The following is a 22,266-nucleotide window of genomic DNA, read 5'->3' as shown; positions in this document are numbered from 1 at the left end:
GGAAAATAAATGATCTTTTCTGTCATAAATGGAGCTGATTTGATAGGGAAATAATTGCTATTGAACCTCATGACATGTCTAGAGAGTCTTTTTTTTCCAGAGGAACAAAGTACAAAGAAATGCCATCATTTACCTCATTTTTAATTGGCTTTTCCGAAAGGAAACATGAACTGTTTTTCTTTTAATTCATTATGGAGCTTCATCAATACTAGTGCTTCCTCATGCTCCTCTGCAGAGAGGATCTTTGTGAGGAATCAGGACCCAGTATAATCAATGTAGAAGCTTGTAACCAGCTTTTCCTCTTCCTCCCACCCTGTGTTACTATTGACATCAGCTGGAGTAAGATGGGGACCTATCTCTTACTCAATATGCTAGTTTATTCTTTGATGCTTATAGCAATGCTAAAGAAAACATTGAACTGCTTTTCTTATTCTGATATTAGATTGTAGAACTGTGTGTCTAGATGATATAAAATGTTTTCTAGGGAATTCACTTATGGAGAAAGTACTTTACATTGAAAGGAACTGGATGGGACACGCCTTTGCTTTCTTTTAAAGTATTTTTGGAGAAAGCTTATATATAAGCAAGGCCATCTTGGTAGGTTATAGATTTTAAAAAAATACCTGGTTGAGTGAGTGAATGTGTGTGTGTACCATGATTGCTACCAGGCCCCTGACTGTCTTCATTCTGGCTCCCGCTGCTTCCTCTGAGCTGCTGCTGCCACCCAGATATCACTGTCTGCCGCTTCCCAGGGGAAGTTGTGGGGTGAGAGTGCCTCTGGGGCATGCGTGACCCACCTTTTGGGAAACACTTCTAATTCAAAGCCCTCTGTTGTAAACATTTCCTGCGGAAAGCTATTTACAAACCACAGCATATCCTCCTCCTCCTTCCCCCTCGAAGTCCTGCCAGTCTCGGATCTGACCTTCATGCTCTTCCAGTATTTTCAGGCTCTTTGCAATTTCAGACTGATCACGGACCAAGACCCCATTGTGCTAGTCACTGTACCAACACAGAACAAAAGGATGGTCCGTGCCCTAAACAGTTTACAATGTAAGTATAAGGGCAAGAGACATCTGATGGATACTGACAGTGCAATGGGGGAGCGCAAAGAAACAGTGAGACAAAGAAACAAACTTCTATGTTAAGTCTGAGTAACTGTGCAAACATTTGCTATGATCACACATCCCTATATAAGCGCACACCTTTTTTCTTAATGCCTGAGAAATTGTAACTTTTCATCTCCTTCTGAAAGAACTGGCTACGGGCTCCCCCTGCAGTTACTTTAGTGCCATCAACACACAGATTTCCTAGTAGGGGATGTTTTTAATGGTACTATGGACTGTTTTCTGTTAGCTAATCATTTTTTTTTCTTTTGACCTGTTCTTTTTTTTTACTTTTGATGTGAAGTGTATGGATTTTGGCTTTACAAGTGACAACTGGTTCTTCATCTTCACGTGCTACCACTGTGCCTGCTTGTCTGTTTTTGTTTTTATTCGCATGAAAACCTCATTTTATTTTCTTGCCGGTATCCTTGCTGGACTGTGTTTTCTCTTACAACATATTTCATTATCAGTAGGGCCCTACCAAATTCACGGTCCATTTTGATCAATTTGGTCACGGTCATAGGATTTTTAAAATCGTATATTTCATGATTTTACCTATTTAAATCTGAAATTTCACGGTGTTGTAATTGTAGGGGTCCTGACCCAAAAAGGAGTTCTGGAGAGGTTGCCAGGTTATTGTAGGGGGGATTGTGGTACTGCTACTCTTACTTCTGCACTGCTGCTGGCGGCAGCGCTGCCTTCAGAGTTCTGGCTGCTGGCCGGGAGCCCCGCTCTGAAGGAAGAGCCGCTGCCAGCAGCAGTGCAGAAATAAGGATGGCCTGGTATGGTATTGCCACCTTTACTTCTGTGCTGCTGTCTGCGGAGCTGGACCCTCAGTCAGCAGCTGCCACTCTTTGGCCACCCAGCTCTGAAGGCAGCAGTGCAGAAGTAAGGGTAGTCTGGTATGGGATTGCCACCCTTACTTTGGCTGCTGCTGGCAGGGCGCTGCCTTCAGAGCTGGGCACCTGGCCAACAGTCGCCACTCTCTGGCTGCCCAGCTCTGAAGGCAGCTCAGAAGTAAGGGTGGCAATACCATGACCTCCCTAAAATAACCTTGTGACGCCCCCTGCCCGCAACTCCCTTTTAGGTCAGGCCCTCTAATATGAGAAATGCTTGTCTTCCCTGTGAAATCTGTATAGTATAGGGTAAAAACACACAAAAGACCAGAGTTCACAGGGAGAGACCAGATTTCACAGTCCATGACATGTTTTTCATGGCTGTGAATTTGGTAGGGCCCTAACGATCAGATATATCGCTGGCATTGCAGATTTTAAAAGACCCATCACCTTGAATAATGAACTTCCATTTATAAACTAGACAGTGGAACAACAGGTCACAGTGGGCTGATACTCAAAGGACTGGCTCACCTATTCTATCATTTGTGGTTGAGTACAAGAAATAAGGCCAGTTGCTCAAGTGGTGTAAATTGGCACAGTTCCACTGCAGTCATTAGAACATAGTTTCCAGATTTTGATCATGATATAAGTAATTGCTTTTCTTTCAAAATGTGCCAGTTATTTGCTCCTGAGAAGCTGTAAAATGTCACGTACCTAAATGGTGTTTGTTTTCTGAACATTTGGACCCTCTTGGCTCTAAAAGAGCTTTCTGTTAGAACATACTTGCCTAGAATTGGGGGTTTTAAAATGTTTTATATTCAGAAATTCAATACAAGTCTTAAAGAATTAACAATATTTTACAGAGTTAAATTGTCTCAATTTTATACTGACTATTCCTCATTCTTTGGAATGCGTTTTTTTTTAAATGGGGGAGACAGTGTCTTATTTTTGTAGTGATGATGCAATCATTTTAGCTATAATGAAATCTGATGGGGTTTAATCAGTTGTAATTAAGGTAGTAAAACTGGTTGGTTTTCCTGAGAAGTCACGAGGATTGTAGTCTACATAGCTGCAGTGTTTCAGGATGTAACCACATGTTTTAAGCATAAGTATGCACAGGTAGGTGAAAGAATTTGTATGCACAAAACCTATTTGTGCATGAACAGTTTATCAACTATGCCCAGGCATTATAGTCTTTCAGCTGTGTGCACAGATATTAGCATACCAAAATACATATGCACAAAAACAGGTCTGGTTGAGATTGCACTGAAAAATAGGTCAAACATCCTTGAGAGCCCTGACGGACAGGTACAGGCCTGTTGGGTTTATGCCCTCTGCCAGCAGGTGGAAATGGGAACATACCAGATATGTGCCTAGTTTTATAAGCAGATTTTTCCACATATCAGAACCCCTCTAGCATTAGAATATGACAACTTACTTAGCTGACAGCACATTAGGAGGTCTTAAATAAACTTGCAGATCAAATAATTTTCTTATTAAAAGAACATGTCATACTGCATACATCACAGTAGAGGGAACTACAAACTTCCCACGAGGGAGAACCATTCAGAACATAATCAGGCCTTCATCCAGAAATAGCACACAGTGCAGAAAAAACATCACTGAGAGAGAGGCGTTCATATAAAATGCAGCCCGTGGGCTTGTGAACTAGAAGGAGACCATATCAGAGTCAATAAAAGCACTGTATGAGTCAATGTCCTTCCCCAGAAGGGCTGTTCAGACACTTATGCCATTACCAGAAGCGCTCTTCCAAAAATTAGCTAGAGACAGATTCCAGCAGCCTGAGTAAGGCACTGAATGAGAGGCAGAGATTTAGAGCCAGATTGTGATCCCATTGCTTATGCTGGGTACTATATAATCTAACCCTTGGATCCTAAACTCTTCAGGACAGGTACCATGTTTTCTTGTCTGTTACACACAATATTACACAAATTTGTACTTCTCCTCAGCAACAACAGCAAGAACAAAAAAGCCAGGGTACAAAAAGCCAAGGCATTCAGCCACCATGGAGATGGGCATGCTATAAGACCCTACACATGGTGAAGCAGACTACACAATACTCACTATCACCCACTATTTAGACAGGACTGTCTCTACTGTTTCCCACTCAAAGCACTGACTCAGGAGCAGCCAGAGACTGTATTCTAAGGACTCCGTTCCCAGCTCTGGCATATGGAGTGTGCTGGAGGTGGGGAGTGAAATGTAGTTCTGTGAGAAGCCCCTGCAGGGCTAAGTTACATCAGGGGCCACTTGGACCCAAATAGCCCAGAATCAGAGGAGCACAAAGGTGGCCCAAAGCCTTACCTCACTCCCTCTTGAGGTGCAGCAGAGAACCGTACCTGCTTCCCCAAAAGTATTCTAATACAGTTGAGATGTCCATTTTTCGGCTTTCAAATGTTGGCAAGTATGAAATTGGGACAAAAGGACAAAACCACAATGTATATACATAAAGGTGCTGGACTCTTCTCATCAGCACTCCAAAGATGGAAGTTAATGAAGCCAGTATGCACATGAAAGCGGGCAGGTGTATGCAGTGAGTTTTAAGATTGCCAAATTCTGCAAGATACAAGATCAGATACACACAGATGTTCACCGACAGTATCGGCCATTGCCTGCATTAAGTTATCACAGTGGCTCTCATACTTTTTTAATGGTGACCCCTTTCACATAGCAAGCCTCTGAGTGCGACCCCGCTTATAAATTAAAAACACTTTTTTATACAGTATATTTAACACCATTATAACTGCTGGAGACATCTGTCAGTCAGGGGCAGGGAAGTGTGGCTCCACCTCTGAGAAACTCCCATTTAAGACATTTTCCAAAGAGCCCTTTCGGTGTGGGTGGATCCATGGACCTCATCACGCCGAGAAAGGAATTTTTTAGATAAGGCACAGTTAATTTTTTCTATTTTTATTCATAATGAGTTCCACAGGTGCATGGCATTGGGATTTTCATAGCAGTGTCCACTTGGGGTGGTGGGAACTGCAGTATAATTCCAGGTACCTGAATTTGCCTTCTCCAAAATCCCTAGTCATCCAGATCCACAGTAAGTCCCCCCTGTGAAAAGGCAGTTCAAAATAGCACTACTATTTATCCAAATGCCCGATTATCTGAAAGTTTCAGATGTCCTCCAGGCCGTTCAGATAAACAGAAGCATACTGTAAACACAGTTATGTACAGATGCAAAAGAATATAACCCTTTCCTAATAGCTACTCGGATATTACCCACCTACAGAAGGCTTCGTCAGATGCTGACAGGATGTCCAGTTTGTAGAATCTGAAGATGGTATGAATAAATGGCCAGCTGGTTACTTTACAAATGTCCTTGTATGAGGAATGTGATATTTCTGTCCATGAAGCTGCCACAGCTCTGAGGGAGTGAGCTCTAATATTGCAAGACAGTTACGTTTTTTGACTTTATGCTTCGGAGATACAATATCTCAGCCACCTGGAAATGGAAGTTTCGAAGTTCCTTTGACGCTGGAGAATAAAGCACAAAGAAAGCACTTGTCATGACTCCTCTTCTTCATCAGGGAGAGGCCATTAGGCCATGCAATTAAAAAAATTTTTTTTTAAAGAAATTGAGAGGGACCATCCTTGAAATGCCATCCACCCATGTTAGCATTCAGGGGTGGCCAAACTTACTGACCCTCCGAGCTGCATACGACAATCTTCAAAAGTTTAAGAGCTGGAGTACGCCAGCCAGAACTCGGGGCTTCAGCCCTGGGGTGGCCTGGTGAGGCTAGGAGCTCCTGCCCTCAGGGGAGGAGGGTCTCAGGGCTTCAGACCCACAGGAGGCACCTGCCAAGGCTCAGGGTGTCAGCCCTTTGGGGAGAGGTTCTTGGGGCTGAAGCCCCGGCAGGGACGCCCTGTGGGGCTGAAGCCTCAATATCCCCCTCTCCGCTGGGCAGAAGCCCTGAGCTCCCCCCATCTGGTAGGTGGAGAATGATGGGTTTTTTTTGCGGGGGGGGGGGCTCTGCAAGCTACACTTTAATTGTAAAAGAGCCACATGTGCCTCGCGAGCTGCAGTTTGGCCACCCGTTAGCATTGCTTGTGAAGGCATGTGGGGGCAATAGGGTGTCAGATAACAGTTCTTTTTTGTTTGCTCATCTTGGCCTAATGACCCCCATATTTATTTTCATGTGTGAAGGAGGGGGCTGAGATATGCTTGCTTGGAATTGGCTACTTGTCAAAGGCTATATAGTGAGGCGGTCCCACGTTTGATCGCTACTGCCAATGCCCCTGCGTGGGTTGGTGTTACAAGTGGTGGCCCGTATGGGGAATTCAGGCAATTCAACTGAGAAAGTCGCTGAAGCTTAGAGACGTGTTTCAATGCCCAGGAGGAGTATGTAACCCCGGCATGCTCAGAGTGGTGCTCTGTCCCCCTCTACTGGTGGCTAAGCCGCCTAGAGATTGATGAGCCTTGGCTAAGAGCAGCATGATATGGGGCTGCGAGCTCCAGCGGGCCGCGCGGCATCCATACACGCTGCCCTAAGCAGCATGGTAAGGGGTCCGGGCTGGGGCCGGGAGGAGGGGTTGGATAAGAGGCCGGGAGCGGTTGGAGGGGGCAGAGGTTTTGGGAGGCGGTCAGGGAACGGGGTGGGTTGGGTAGGCGTGGGCGTTCCAGGGGTCTGTCGGGGTGGTGGTGAATGAGGTCAGGGCAGTCAGGGGACAGGGAGCGGGGTGAGATGGGTAGGAGGTGGGGCCCTGGGGGGCTTTGGGGAGGGTGTCTCAGGCTTGTACTCACTGGGCGGTGCTTAATAACCGGTTCCCTACCGGGTCGTCGTCAGCACTTCGGTGGCGGGTCGTTCACTCACTCCGGGTCTTTGCCGGCACTGAAGGACCCGCTGCCGAACTGCCACCGAAGACCTGTAGCGAGTGAAGGACCCGCCACCGAAGACCCAGTATGGAACCGGTTATTAATATTCTGGCAGCTCATCACTGGGTGCAAGGCCCCAGCTGCAGGGGCACAGAAACAGGGGGCGTGCAGCCCTTGCTCTGAAGCTGGCTGCAGCAGTGGGACAGGGGTGCACGGCCCCAGCCACAGCCTGGGAGGGAGGTGCAGCCCCCGCTGCAGCCCCTGCTGCGAACAGGAGTGTGTGGCCCCAGCTGCAGCCCCCAGCTGGGCTGCAGCCCCTGCCACAAGCCACAGGGCAGAGGCTGCAGAGTCCTGGTTCCAGCCACAGTTGCAAGTCAGGGGTGCACAGTCCCGCCTCCTGCCCTAGCTTCAGGCCCTGACAGCTGAAGCAGAAGTCATGGAGGTCCAGTAAAGTCACGCAATCCGTGACTGCAGGGACCCCTGTGGCTAAATCTTAGCCGTACTCATAGGAAATGGATGGCAGCTCCCCTGTCTCAGGGGTGAGGAGAAGGTAAGTGGAGTCTCCATCTGAGCAGTCAGGCAGAGGAGTGCATTTTGTGTGCATTAAGGGTTGACTTTTCCACCTGAAATGATCTCATACACACATTGGCAGAGAAGTAGAAGGGAGTTCAAAAGACAGACTAAAAAGCATGAAACCATTTTTTTTTAGTCTCATGATTTTTGGGGTTCTGACTGATGATTTTTGATCTCTTGAAGTTAGCAATATTGGGACTGTCAGTCTGAAATTTCTCTCTCTCCACCGGAGGAGGATCAAGGGAAGGCATAAGAAAGACTCAGTTGTTCAAATGCCTCTAGCGACCCTAACCTAAAGCACTGAGGGAAGAGATAGTCCCCCTGATTTCCTTCATCTTCTGAAGAGTCTCACTTAGGGGATTCTCCAAGGTGTTCTAAAGGTTTGTCTACACTGTACCTCTGTTCACATTAGCTGGGGTGTAAATTCTAATATGCACCAGTGTGTCACACAGTAACTGGCCCATGTGGACCCTGCTGGTGCCCACTAAAAGTTTCCTAGTGCACGTTAATGCAGTCCCATTTCACACAGTACTACATTAATGTGCACTAGGGAACTTTCAGCGCATGCCAGCAGGGTCCACACAGATCAGTTAGTGCATGTCACGCTGCTGTATGTTACAATTTACTCCCCAACTAGTGACGACTAAGCCACCATGTAGACAAGCCCTAAGAGGCACAAAATGAAATCTTTCCCTCAAACTGCATACGTCTGCAAAGTGCAGTAAGGCAGGTAGTCCTCAGCTCCTGAGTTCCCTGTTGCTCTGCATGAAGTGCAGCACAGGGGATAATCATGAGGGCTGGGTTCCTCTGCTCATCCTCACCAGGGGCGGCTCTACAAATTTGGCCGCCCCAAGCAGTCATGCCCGGGAGGCGCCCCCGAGCCGCGGGAGCAGCGGACCTCCCGCGGGCATGACTGCGGAGGGTCCGCTGGTCACGCGGCTCGGCTGGACCTCCCGCAGCTGCGGGCGGTTCGCTGGTCCGGCGGCTCCGCTTGAGCTGCCGCAGTCATGCCTGCGGGAGGTCCAGCCGAGCCGCGGGACCAGCGAACCGTCCGCAGTCATGCCTGCGGGAGGTCCACTGGAGCCGCCGGCCGAGCGTCCCCTCCGCAGTCATGCCTGCGGCAGGTCCGCTGCTCCCGGGGCTCCGGTGGACCTCCCGCAGGCATGACTGCGGCAGGTCCGCCGGCCCAGCCTGCCGCCCTCCCGGGAAAGGGCCGCCCCAGGCGGGTGCTTGCCCCGCTGGGCTCTGGAGCCGGCCCTGATCCTCACACATGACAAATCAATGCAGAAAAGACCATGCCATAGATATGCTGTTTCTTCTAGGTGTGCATGCACAACCACACGAGGGAATTTTCTGAAAATACACAGAGGATAGACTTTGAGGAAAGAAATTAGTGAGAGTTGTAAACTGCTCTGAGGTTTGCAGATTCCCTAGACAAGCTATAGCTATATATCCCTCCTCGTGCAGCCTGTGAGGATGTAATAGTGGGATATAGGGTATCCTAATGCACCTAAAAAACTGAGGAAGACTTTCACTAAAAATAACCATGACAAAATCTTAGCCTTAACTATCAGTGTCTTGACTCCCTCCCCTTCTAGTTTATTTCCTTTGCTAAAAGAAGGTCTGAATGGTAAGTAGTTTGAGATCACTAACCTAATTAATGCATCATGATTCACACTTGCAAATAGAATATATATGACATTTTAGGGTTGATAAATTATAGATATACATATTAAAGAACTTGAAGTCCTGCTTTCAGAATATAGCTGAACAGCATGCAGCGTCATATTTCAGAATGGGGATCCTAGACAAAAATGAGCATTATACGCAACAGAAGAGAAGTCAGCTCTGTCATTACTTACAAGTAAATTCATATGTTTATGTAGTACAGTAACGCCTCACTTGAAGTCGACCCGGTTAACATTGTTTCTTTGTTACGTTGCTGATCAGTTAGGGAACATGCTCATATAAAGTTGCGCAATGCTCCCTTCTAAAGCAGTTTGGCAGCTGCCTGCTTTGTCCATTGCTTGCAGGAAGAGCAGCCTGTTGCAGCCAGCTGGTGGGGGCTTGGAACCAAGGTGGACCGGCAGCCCCCCTATCAGCTCCCCTCCCCGCTCCCCTAAATTCCCTGTGCAGCAGCTCCCAGCAGGCTATCAATTGCAGCTGTCCCTCCCCTCACTGCCATGTGCTGCTTCTGCTCTCTGCCTTGGAGCTGCTCCCCGAACCTCCTGCTTGCTGTGCAGGGGATGGGGGGGGGCAAGAGGAGGAGCTAATGTCAGGGTGTCCCCCTCCCCCTACACCCCGCTTACCCCTTCTTCTCCATATAGAGCAGGGTGGGGACACAGACCAAGAGAGACAGAGAGCCTGGGGCAGCAGCTACTGGTCTCAACTTCCTGATCCACTTAACAAGACAATGCACTTAAGAGTGGGTCAGCTTACTTAAAGGGGCAGTGTGTATTTCTCTCTCTCCCACACACAAGGTGTGTGTCTGTCTCTGTCTGCCATGCTGTCTCCCCTCCCCTCCATTCCTGTTGCCTTGTGGAGTGAGAGGCTACATTAACAACAATGTGTTAACCCTTGAGAGCTCAGCCCAGAGTTCATTATTTAGCACAGGGGTTCTCAAACTGGGAGTCGGGACCCCTCAGGGGGTTGCAAAGTTATTACATGGGGGGGTCGCGAGCTGTCAGCCTCCACCCCAAACCATACTTTCCCTCCAGCATTTATAATGGTTTTAAATATATACAAAAGTATTTTTAATTTATATGGGGAGGGGTCGCACTCAGAGGCTTGCTATGTGAAAGGGGTCATCACCAGTACAAAAGTTTGAGAACCACTGATTTAGCAGCAAGGCATTCCCTGGGAATATCCCACCCTCTTCCACCCTCTAACTGCACCACCTCAACCAGGCTTCACAATCATCATAGCTGTGAACAGTATTAAATTGTTTGTTTAAAACATATACTGTGTGTATATATATATATATAAAAATATATAAAATAAATTGTTTTTTGTCTGGTGAAAAAAATTTCCCTGGAACCTAACCCCCCATTTACATTAATTCTTATGGGAAAATTGGATTAGCTTAACATCGTTTCATTTAAAGTCACATTTTTCAGGAACATAACTACAACATTAAGTGAGGAGTTACTGTACTGCAATTAAAGAACAGATGCCATTTGCAAGTAAGTATGAAATAACTAATCAATGTTTGTGATTGGGCAACTAACACATAACCAGTATCTTTAGGGAGCACAGTGTTGTATAATCTCCTGCCACTAAAAAATGTGTTGAAAGTATTTGTAATATTCCAAAAATCATCTTATAATGACAGTGCTTCTTTGCAAAAAAAAATATCTATGATTCATATAAGCAATGTCACAGTAAAAACAAGATGGGATTGGTTTATAGCCTTTTGCAAGAAATACTTCCCTGATCTTCCAGTCCCCCTGCAATTCCTTCTTTGATTCCCCTCCCTGGCCAAGCACTCCTATTCTGGACCCCTTCCACTTCACCCCCTTCCCTCCTCTCTTCCACTGCCTTCTGCTGGGCCAGTGATTCAGCCACTCTTCTTGGGGCAGTGGGAGGCATGTCCTCACAAGAGCTCCTCCTGCAGGCTCCAAAATCCTGTGACTTGCCTGTTAATTTGCAAGGGCTGGCAATACTGCAGTCTGGGGGGTAGGGAGGGGTGGACCTTGTGGTTACTCTTTAGAGTAGTTTTCTTAAGGGGGAGCGGGTTGGGAAGACTGTGCTGGAGGAAATCCAGAAGTGTGTGTGTGGGGGAAGGGTACAGCATCCCATGTTTTGTTCAAGGGAGATTCTTGGACATGGCCTGGACATAGGCTGACCCCACCCTAGGAGCTTTTGACGCCAACCTTGGTGGGTCTAAGGGAGTCCTCGGCTCAGGAGCTGCACTGGGACTTGGTGCGGAACAGATGGAGGGGGTGGGCCTGAGGGCCTCTTACCAGGCTCTCGTTGGTGTCTCTGGATCCCTGTCAGTAGCTCCCTGCGGCTGCAGCTGGGAGAAGGGCTGGGTGACTGCTTCACGGTCACTCAAATCTGCGAGTGCAGGCTCCACTGGCTGGTTGGGAACAGGAAAGAGTCCTTGGACCTTTGATTTTGGATTTCAACCTACGTTCCCCCCTCCTGCCACAGGAAGGGAATGGGGGAACTGCCACTTGTACTACTCCCAGGGCCACTGCTTCTCCCTCTGCCAGGCCTGAGGGGATTGTGCTGCTGAGGAGCTGCCACTGCTTCCTGAGAGCACTTCCCAGGGAAGTCCTGGGAGGGAGGCTACAGGAAAGCCTGCCCCTGCCTGAGCACTTGAGAGGGGCCTGAGTCTCCACAGAACAACATAGACAGATCTCCATGCAGGCTCTCAATCAGAGGGGGAGGTGCAGGAGCCATGGTGTCTGGCTTTCCCTCTTTTCTTCACCTTCTCTGCCATTCTGCACTCCTTGTGAGGGAGCACAGGGAGTCCCTGTGACTAGGTAATCCTCTCTGACACTAAAGGCAGATCCTCACGGCCTAGAAATATTAAGCTTTTTCTTCTTAAATTTGCTCTGCAGCAGGGAGTAGCTGGTCTCCCTATTTGCAGCTGGAGAGCCAGACACAAGCAGGAGGTTTCTGAGGTGGAGTCACACCCCCTCTGCCTCTGACTGACAGCTGTGGTCTGCCTCCAAGGCTGTATAGAGGAGAGTCCCCACCATCAAGGATCTGTGGGCCTCATTACAAAGAAATGAAATGTGGTCTACCCTGACCTATTAGGGCTGAGATTTTACATGCAATACAGGCAAGAATTTCACTATGGTTGCTATGGGAACCATAACATGGCCAAATTGCACACTTAGTTACCAAATAGACCAAGACTACTACATACGTTCAAGTAGAATGAGTTACAGTTCAGATGGCAGCCACAGCGAGATTTTTTGAGAATTGCACATAAAAGTGTTATTTAAAAATGTTTCTCTTCTTATGCTTCTGAATTTACTCAGTTTTAGGAATATTTTATCCTGACTTGCTCAGTAGACTTTGCCTGGAGCTGCTAAGGACTGTAACTTTATCTACATATTTATAATTCTTAGATTTGTATTCTTGGAGCATGTGAGCACATCAGCTAATCCTGTAGCTGTGAGCAGGTGGTATATGCATTTTATGCCTGGTTAGGGTCAGGTGGGATGCTTTCTGAATCTTTCCATTTCAGTAAAAATACCATCAATAGACTAGAAACGGTATAGAGTTGTACAGTCTCAAAAAAAGATCCATCACTTTGCTCACACAGGCTTACAGTATTGCCAGCCTCGAGATATATATATATATATTTAAATCTCATGATTTTTTAAGTCCATCTTTTGAATTTTGAACTCCTGCACCCATCCCCCTCCATGAAAGACATTTAATGGTACCCACTCTCCCAAATGTATTGGGTAAGGTGATTTTGGCCCCAGGTGAATAATCTGTCACCACAGCATCTGCCCATGCCCTGACCACTGGTTAAATCTACCCTCAAACGCCCCATTAGTTCAGCCTTCCTCAGTGCAAACATGCATGAATTCAGCCCTCCCAGCGGTTCTGGCACTCCAGCTTCACTTCTTCTCCTCCTAGGATTCTTCATTCTCCTCTCCCCATTCCAGGCTGGGGGTGCAGCTCCAACAATTCTTCACCCCTCCCTATGCCTTTCCCAGGCCAGGTGCTGTAGTGAGGGAGAGGGGAGGAGTCACCCTGTCCTCCCTGCTCACAGGAGGGAGCAGACTCATCCTGAGTTGCTGGGCTCTTTAACTCTCCATTACAGCCCCACCTCTCTCAAGAATGGCTTTGGGTTGCTCTGGGGAGAAGAGAGCTCTGCCTGCACAAGCTCTGATTGGTTATTCTGGCCCAGGAGATGGACAAGTGGGGCAGGCAACCAGTCAGAGGGCTGGAGTTTCTCACATCATTTATAATAAATAAATAAATAAAAATAACAAGATTTGGCAACACTGTCCCTTCTAGACTACCAAAGGCATAATTTTTAATAAATCATTGCACAATTTTCCTTCGATTCATGTAAATTTTAAAAAGCCTAGAAAAAAGTTATATAAGCAAACTCCTTTTCTTCAGCTTAAACCAAGCTGCTGATGCGATGAGTAAGTAGAGCTACTGGTTCCAACAATGCTTTGAGGCTCAGTGTCCCCTCTGACACCACCTGGTGGGCCTCCAGTTTAATGCATCTTGTGCAGCTCCTCTGGGACCAGCACACCAATCCAAATCCAAGGTACTTAAGGGCCAAGATTTTATGAACACTCTCTTCAGCTATGGGAAGTTCTAGTCACCAACAACCCAGCATTTAATACAGTTTGTAAGAAAAGTCAAGAACAAGTTAAGATGACTGGTAATTATGTATAGGACAGAAGAATACAGCTTCATTTTCAGTAACTAAGTTGAGATCACAGTACTAGCAACTAAAACTGAACAGGTAACTTATAAACAGCAAGTTTTATATGAAAAGCATTGGACAAAATAGTGTAAAGATTTTTTATTTTTGGGGGGCCAAGAGACCCTTTCTGACCATAAAAAAAATAAAATAAAAATCAGTTACTTGGCATCTTCAAACTGTGGTGGTTCTTTTAAAAGCATTTTTCTGTTATAGTGGCTTATGGATGTACATTTCTGTTTTAACAGTCCTATGTGGAAATACCCTAAGGTATTAACCCCCAATCTGGATTAGTACGGTGAGTGAATTCAGTTTAAGAATGAAGTAATTTTAGAACTACCTGAGAACCAAAATCCCACGCATGTGTACAGACTAATGTTTATTTCCTGGCCTCCTGCAATAGCAGAATTCTTTCCTGTAAGGTTTTTATGTTAATAATGTTGTTTAAAATTATGTTCAACAGCCCTCTCACTATTTATTCCCTAAATGGTGCCACAGTAGCACTGTCTCAGTCATCAATTTAGTTCTCTTTGCTTGTATGTTCTTTTGATTATATGAATTGGCATTTTTGAATTTCAGTTAGAAGCCCTTTTCTTGGTCATTACAAACTAATGGATACAAGATGCCACCTAGTGGCATTACTTCTACAATACAGAGAAAATGTAATATTCTATAATAGTACAAGCAATTCCAACCCAGTGGCAAAACACAATTACTTGAAGGTGTGTACTTAATGCTAATGAGACTATGTGCATACATCTGGCAAATACATCCCCCAATGGTGAACTGTTTTAAAGGTTCCATTTTCATCTTATATTTTAAAATAAATATTCTAATCTGAGTATGTGTCAAACGTGACCTTCCCTCCCTTAAGTATAATTAAGAAATGAGTACAAATACACTATTCTAAAGTGAACTGCTACTTCTTTAATAAACAATTCCAAGGAGGCAGAAGCAAAGTTTTGTTTTCTTTCACAAAAAATGTTAATACAAATCTGTAATAGCAGCATAACTTAATTTATCAAAAAAGGTTGATGCCTGAAAGCCCTAGGGATATGCACAAAAAATAGTTCATATCTTTTTATACAAATAAAAGTATTTTTTGAATAGTCATAAAGTGACGATGACACGGAGCAACATGTATCTTCACACTGATATTCAAAGTTTAGATGGATCAGTTGCAATGTAAGACCCCTGTATCATACTCAGTCAAGCACCATGGCAGATAGTGCATTAAGGTCTCTCATGAATGGATGTTCAGCTAGTATTCGATCAATCTTCTGTCTTTGCTCAGAATCAGGAAATATTTTTATCAATGCTTCCCTTAGTTGTATTGTTTCTGTAGTAGATCTTTGTGGTGGAACTGTTAGACCAGTCTGTATGTTTGGCAAGTTTGGTTCAAATGGAAGCCTGGCAGATGGAGGACCACCATGTACTTGGTTCATAGGTTGTCTATTATTACTGCATGACTTGGGTATTGGCATGAAGTGTGAGGTCCCAGAAGAATGCAGTCTTCCAGTCGGTAGAGTTATTTGTGCTGGTGGAAAATCTCTATAGAACAAAAATGAAATCTCTGGTAAATTAAGGAAGAGGTGATACTGTTCTGAGTATAAAAAGTGTAGGCAAAATAAAGCCTCTGAACCCCTACATTCTAGTATTCTTCAGATTGTTTTGGATTAAAGATGCAGTTCACTTGATTCCATCAAAGTGATACAAAACAGTAAGTACACCTCTACCTTGATATAACATGACCAGATATAACACAAATTCGGATATAACGTGGTAAAGCAGTGCTCCAGAGGGGCGGGACTGTGCACTCTCGTGGATTGAAGCAAGTTCAATATAACGTGGTTTCACTTATAATGTGGTAAGATTTTTCGGCTCCCGAGGACAGCGTTATATCGGGGTAAAGGTGTACAACAATCTAGCTAAGGGACTTCAAATCTGAAACTTAAGAGATAGTAACATGGATTACCATTAGATATGACTGGCTATGATGCACGTTTTAGACAGGTAAAGAGTGCTCAACATACAACAAAACATTCAAGTAATCAGTTTAACATTTTTACAAAATGCCATGTACTAACTTCAGTATTACTTAGTTACAGTAGAGATGGATTAAAAAAAACTATTAAGTCAGCCAGTTCATTACATAAACTGTCATACATGATGCTGAAAATCAGCCAATAACTATTTTTATCTTATCTCTAATGAAATAGTCATGTTTTAAAGAGTTACATGTTTATTATTATGATCATCATCATTAATATAAATACTGTAGTATTTTCAAGCTTTAAGGTTAAGTCTCAAGAATCCCCAGATCAGGGCTCTTTCTATTCCAAATGCTGAAAATACTGCCACTACTTATCTGTTCAAGATTCATTTCACTGATTTAGAGACTAGGAAAGTCATTACGTGGTGCAATGGAAAAAACAAAAGTCTGAACTCATGTCTTTGTAAGAATATACAGGAATATCTGATTTTTAAATATATTTCTGAATATGTGGTAGTAAATTTAAATCTACACATTTTAAAACAAAATTAAGATTAAAAATGAAATAGATTTAAAAGTTATTTAGTTCCAGAAGTCTTGGCAGGCATTCTTAATAGTATGATGTAGTAACCTGAGGGTAGCTTGGAAAATGAAAAACAGAAATAGAAAAAAAGTTGTGTCTTTCTCATGTGCAGAATATACTGTTAATATGTCTATTTATCTTAGGTTTTTCTATAGTGCTCCTATCATCCAAATGCTGATCATCAGTAAGGGGTAATCAAGGATATATTTAGATGAACTCATTCTATTTCTTAGGAAACAGAGTCATTAGTTATGCATCATAGGTTTGTATAATACCAATATGCTATGTGGACCACCACATTTATGTAACGCCACCACAATCAAACCTCAGAGGAAGTTACTGAGGCACTTGCCTTACTTATTGTGAGATCCTGGTTAGATGCATATAATGTCACCACCACTTTTTGAACAGACTAAGGTAACAAATAAGAACACATTTTTTTCCTGTAAAGCTATTACATCTTTAGAGCTCGTGCTCTTAATATATTTTTCATACTGTACACTGTGACTTTGTTTAAGTAAATTGCTTCAGGTTTCAGTTAAAGCATTTATTGCCCCTTGTAAGCCTTGGCTCTCAAAGCAGAATGAAGAGACTGCTATACCTAAAACAGCATTCACTCCGAAGGAAATCCTCTAATCTAGGTCCATTTCTTCCCAAAGGATCATCAGGAACCATGAATATGTCCCCAACAAATGTGTATTGGAGCAACCTGCAACAGTAAATAATAATGAAATAGCTCTACCAATACAATTAGTTTTTTCAACCTCCCACTCCCAATATGTAGAATTAACTACCTCAGGATAGCCACCTAATTTCATAGCCAGAATCAGTGTAGTCTGATCAATGAACTTCTATTCTGCTATAGCTAAAAATGACATTCCCTTTCAAAATCATGAATTAATGGGTGATTATATGGAAATGAAAATCCCACCACTATTCCTGACTACAGTGGGTTCTTAAACTGGAAGGTCTGGGCCACTGCAAAATAAGAGACAGAGAAAGGACTACAGAAGATTTTATTGTATTATACTTGTTTAAACTCTCCTTCCTTGTCTGTATATTCAAATGATTAGCTCAAGACTCCTACATCATTGCAAGCCGCACAACTGATTGGGATCTGTGACCAAAACACAATAGAGTATCTCCAGGGGACAGGCACTAGATGCTGACTAGTCTTGTGTGAAGATTTTTTTATTTAAAGTTAGTTGGCTGCAAATCCTTAGCATTAATCAGAAGTTCCTGTGTTTATATATACTAAATATAAACTTGAAATACAATAGTGGAAGAGATTATTTCTGTATCATTTAAGCACCTTCTTCCTATTTAAATCCTTTAATACAGTGTTTCCCAAACTTGGGATGCCACTTGTAGGGAAAGCCCCTGGCAGCCGGGCTAGTTTGTGTACCTGTCGCGTCCACAGGTCCGGCCGATCGTGGCTCCCACTGGCCGCAGTTTGCCGCTCCAGGCCAATGGGAGCTGCTGGAAGCGACGCGGGCTGAGGGACGTACTGGCTGCTGCTTCCAGCAGCTCCCATTGGCCTGGAGCGGCGAACCGCGGCCAGTGGGAGCCACGATCGGCTGGACCTGCGGATGCGGCAAGTACACAAACCGGCCCGGCCCGCCAGGGGCTTTCCCTACACAAGCGGTGTCCCAAGTTTGGGAAATAATGCTTTAATAAAAACTACTTATTCAGAAGACAAAATACTAATAGACTATAGGGCCCGTTTCAAAGTTTACTGAAGCCAGTTGGATTCTTTCCATTGACGTGGGATTAGACTCTGAATAATATGGAATAACTGGTGTATCATTTAAATTTAATGACACACCCAATTTTTAAGATTTTACATTTAGATTTTAGACTTTGTTTACATAACTTTAAGAAACTAAAAGTTAATTGTTGAAGGAGGTTGTTTACAGGTAAACATGCAGGTGTATTGTACCTGCAATATGGCTCTTCTCCATGTCATTAATTGGGATAGTTTGACAAAAATCAACATGTTCAGAATAGAAAGCACTGAAAAAAGTCTATGGCAAAAATTATCAATGAAGTGTTGAAATTAATAAATACCCATATGGCATAGGCCATTGTATTTTTTCATTAAAATGAGAAAGGTACAATACAGAAGCACCAAAATGGTATTTTTAATATGCCTTTGTCACTTCATGATTAGACTACTGCAGTGGACCCTATAAAAGGCTACTCCTTAAAACCACCGATAAACTAAAGATTCTGCAGCATGCAATGACCCAGCAGAGAAATGGAGTATCTCACTGTAAGAATCTGAGGTCAGTGCTCTGTGAAATTCCATCCAGAAACCAAGCTACTGGTTTTGACCAGCAAAGCCTTAAATGCTTCAGACCTACTTAACTATCTGACAAACCGCCTTGCTCCCTATGCCGAAGTACCATAGCTGAGATTAGCAAAGGTTCTCAAGCTTATGTAACCATGCATCTTCAATGGGAGGGACTACTGGCAGGATGTTTGGAAGAGGAGGGGGAGGGAGGCACAGCTTTAAATTTTCTTCCCACCTCAGTCTAAAACAGCCCAAATAAGGATTACTTTCAGATATGCCTTTTTGCCTCCCAGACGTTTGAAAGTGGGGGTAAGTTGTTGGAGCAGGATGTCAGGTGAGGAGTTTTGTTGTATGATATTGCTAAAGTTTATGTCACAGCGTTATTTTAAAAATTATATTAAGGGCATCTAGAGCATAAGGATAGGACTCTTTTAGGGTTTGTATAAATCCACATAATTACCTTTTTTCAATAATCTCTCTCCAAGAATATGATTCCGTCACAAATTCTCTGAAATTATCATTGGTAACAATAATGCCTCCAGTTTTATCAGCAAGATGCAGCAAAAATCTACAACAACATTTATTTCAAAGACAGTTAAAATATTTTTTCAGTTTAGTCCTGGCCAAAGCCATTCACATCAGCTAGAAAACAAGCATCATAATCATATAAGAGGAGCCTTCCCTAATTAGACAGCGTAGTTCTGCTAATTAAAACACCTGTTTTAAAAGTTTTTATAAAGAGGGACTGGTTGACCTCAACCAACCAACTAAAAAATGAATCCCAAGCCTCAACTGACTGCAAGCTGCACTGCTTACTCAGGCATGTTTTTAAGTTAAGTCTTTGGTGCTGGTGGTTATCATAGAAATGCTAACTAAGAACGCTGAATTAGTTTTACAAAAAGTGTACGTAGAGGTAAATAAAGCTGCATGTCTAAAATAAACCAGTAAAGTTGAAAGTTCATTACGCAATTCAACCTAAGTCCACTGCCACACATTCTCTTTTGGCTAATCTGCTGCGTCCCCTTGTGCAGCAGGATAATACTTCAGCCCCATTGCATTACTACCATTATGCTTGCCTGTTTCATCAGCTGTTTTATCAATGAGTAATATATCCTTTTCATAATTATATGATTAAAATTAATGCAAGTTTTTATTATTGATATTATAATACAAGAAATACAGGGACCACCTTGAAAGTACACAATCCCACTTTTTGCTATTTAAAAATACCAATTATGAACTATTTTGGAAGTACAGAGTTTAAAAAGAATAAATTATTCTCAAAGAGTTTTGTGAACACAGATTCAATGTAAACACTCTGATTTCCACAGCAATCAGAAGTCTTTCCAATGAAAGTATACAGCATTTTGTATTATAATCAATGCGGTTCTATTTTAAGGCATAAGTTTAAAAGTATGTGAGATGACAGAACATAAAAGAACTACAGTGGGAACAACTATGGATTGCCTACATTTTGTACCTTTTAATTTTCTGACATAACATTGCATTAATGGAGGGGGTTTTGGTTATTTATTTTTAAGAACTACTAAAATGTGCTGGTGCATTTACTTTTATTTTCATGTTTAATGAGTACATGATGGTTAGATTGCATATTCAACAACATCAGTCATGCACTATGTGCAAGAACATGCCATCTCCTCAGTCAGTAGAAAAACAAAAGGGTGGATTGCTTACCAGCTGGGAGGGAGGGAGATGCAGCCAAAAAGCTAGCTTCCAGATGGCTAGCTCAGAACTTCAGCTGCTTGTCTTTGCCAACCTTTAAAGGGTTAGCTGATAAAAGAAACTTTTCTAGCATGCTCTTCTAACTAGTGGCCTTGCATTGGGAGACTTTAGTAGTAATCATTCAATGATTAAGAAAGCTAACTGACTGGAAAGAAACTCCCCACTTGCGATAAGTGAGACAGATCTGTTGAAAGACTTCCCCAGAACTTCAAGGTTGGAGGTGGTGTTTAAAATAACTATGATATTTTGTTGACATGTTTCTAAATAAAACTGGGATGCAAGTCTGACATTAACTTTGTGTATAGTTTACCACGATATGGCACACTAGGGCTATGATCACCTTGAGTGCAGCAAGTCTTAAGAGAGTCAACATTTGAACATATGCAACCTATGGAACTCAAGCACAAGGTAACAATCTCTTGTCTCTCCCACGCCATCTTAGGGGCTGGAAGGTAGAAAAAGGGTCAGGCAAAAAACTCCCTCTTTAGTTCCTCTTAAGTAGTTAACATGTTATTTCAATGAGCACAGATCCAGACACATGTGTATTCAATCTCCACAAGTCAATGGGTTATAAATTAGTAAACTTCAGCAAGTGATTTATACAAAACTTGTCAAAGACACTTGTCCTCAGTGAGGACTAAAATCCATGACAAGTTTTAATGAGAGAAGCTACCAAATTATACAGAATACCCACATCATGCAAGGATGAATGATGATAGTTTAAAGTTGCTAAGATTTGGCTACATATAATGCCATTAAAAATGCTGGCCTTACTGACATTCTGAAAGCAGAAGGTGTACAAGGGTAGGACAGATACACCACAGTTGCACATAAAGATATGGAACACCTCTTAGACATGAAATTGGTGCTTGGCTCTCCAGGTTAATGGCTATCTCACAATATCAGTCATGAGGTATGACAGAGTCATTGTGTATCTTTTAAAAGGGTTTAACTCCCATCTTTCATACCTGTCATCATGAGCAGCAATTGTTGCTCCCAATACCATCCTTGCAGGAGTTAGAGACAATATTCCAACATCCTGGAGCTGTGTTAAAAAATGCTGCTCTGTTAAAAGGGTAAAACAAACATTCAGTTTTAAAGGCAAGGCTTTCTTCTTTAAAGTGTTTATTTACAGAATTTACATCTCGTCTACATAACACACAAAACAGCTTATCTTCTCCGAGAACAGTACCTACTGATCTGCATGGGTGGCCCGCTACATCTTAGAAATGGACGTGGATGGAGTCAATGGCCCATAAGTTCCTAAATTCTAACCTGCCTCTAAAACCCATTTCCACCCGTGGCAGTCAGTTAGACTAAAAACATTTAAAACTAGAGTGCTTAAAGTTAGGCACCTAAACAGGTAGCTTGATTTTCAGTGATGGTGAACACCCAAAAGTCCCATTAACTGAGTGTTTTATTTTCCTAATTAAAGTGAAGCTACTGCTTCTTTACTTCACAGAACTGTCTCAAGGATGAACTAGCTTAGTCTTATAAATAAGTTTAAAAATTTAAAGTTATTCAAGAGGTGAGAATGATTTTAAAAGAAATTAAGAATAGTGGAGGAGAGGTAAAGCTGTGAGTTTAAGGACCTGTAAGCATTAAGGCCTTGCCTTCACTAGGAAAAAGATGTGTTAACTCACATTAGCTACCACGAGTTAAAAACCTAGTGAAGACAAGGTAGTTTGTAGTTTTCACACAAGTTAGGTCAAGTTAAAGACTATGGGAGCACCTAAGGTTTAACTCAACCTGCTAACTCTCATGGAACCTACAAACTGCCAATGCCGGGTTTTACTTTATGTTAGCTAATTCGAGGTAAGAATACATTTTTTATGATAAAGATGAACCCTCAGTGTCTTAATGAAAGTGAAATAAATATCAGCTCTTCAAATAATG

The 22,266-nt window shown here is 43.2% G+C and overlaps 1 protein-coding gene across 1 annotated transcript in view; it reads right to left on the bottom strand.

Moving 5' to 3' along the window:
- Window positions 1-13,380: 13,380 nt before the first annotated feature.
- Window positions 13,381-22,266, bottom strand: part of N4BP1 (NEDD4 binding protein 1) — a 34,807-nt gene continuing 25,921 nt past the window's right edge. Inside the window, exons 4-7 of the mRNA XM_044987173.1 lie at window positions 21,339-21,435; window positions 19,088-19,195; window positions 16,936-17,043; window positions 13,381-15,309 (exon numbers count right to left, since the gene is read on the bottom strand). Coding sequence (XP_044843108.1) covers window positions 14,964-15,309; window positions 16,936-17,043; window positions 19,088-19,195; window positions 21,339-21,435 — 659 coding nt within the window. The 3' untranslated portion in view covers window positions 13,381-14,963. The remainder of the gene's footprint in view (window positions 15,310-16,935; window positions 17,044-19,087; window positions 19,196-21,338; window positions 21,436-22,266) is intronic.

Source organism: Mauremys mutica, chromosome 14, assembly GCF_020497125.1.
Source record: "Mauremys mutica isolate MM-2020 ecotype Southern chromosome 14, ASM2049712v1, whole genome shotgun sequence".
NCBI lineage: Eukaryota > Metazoa > Chordata > Testudines > Geoemydidae > Mauremys > Mauremys mutica.
This window is presented reverse-complemented; position numbering and strand designations above follow the sequence as displayed.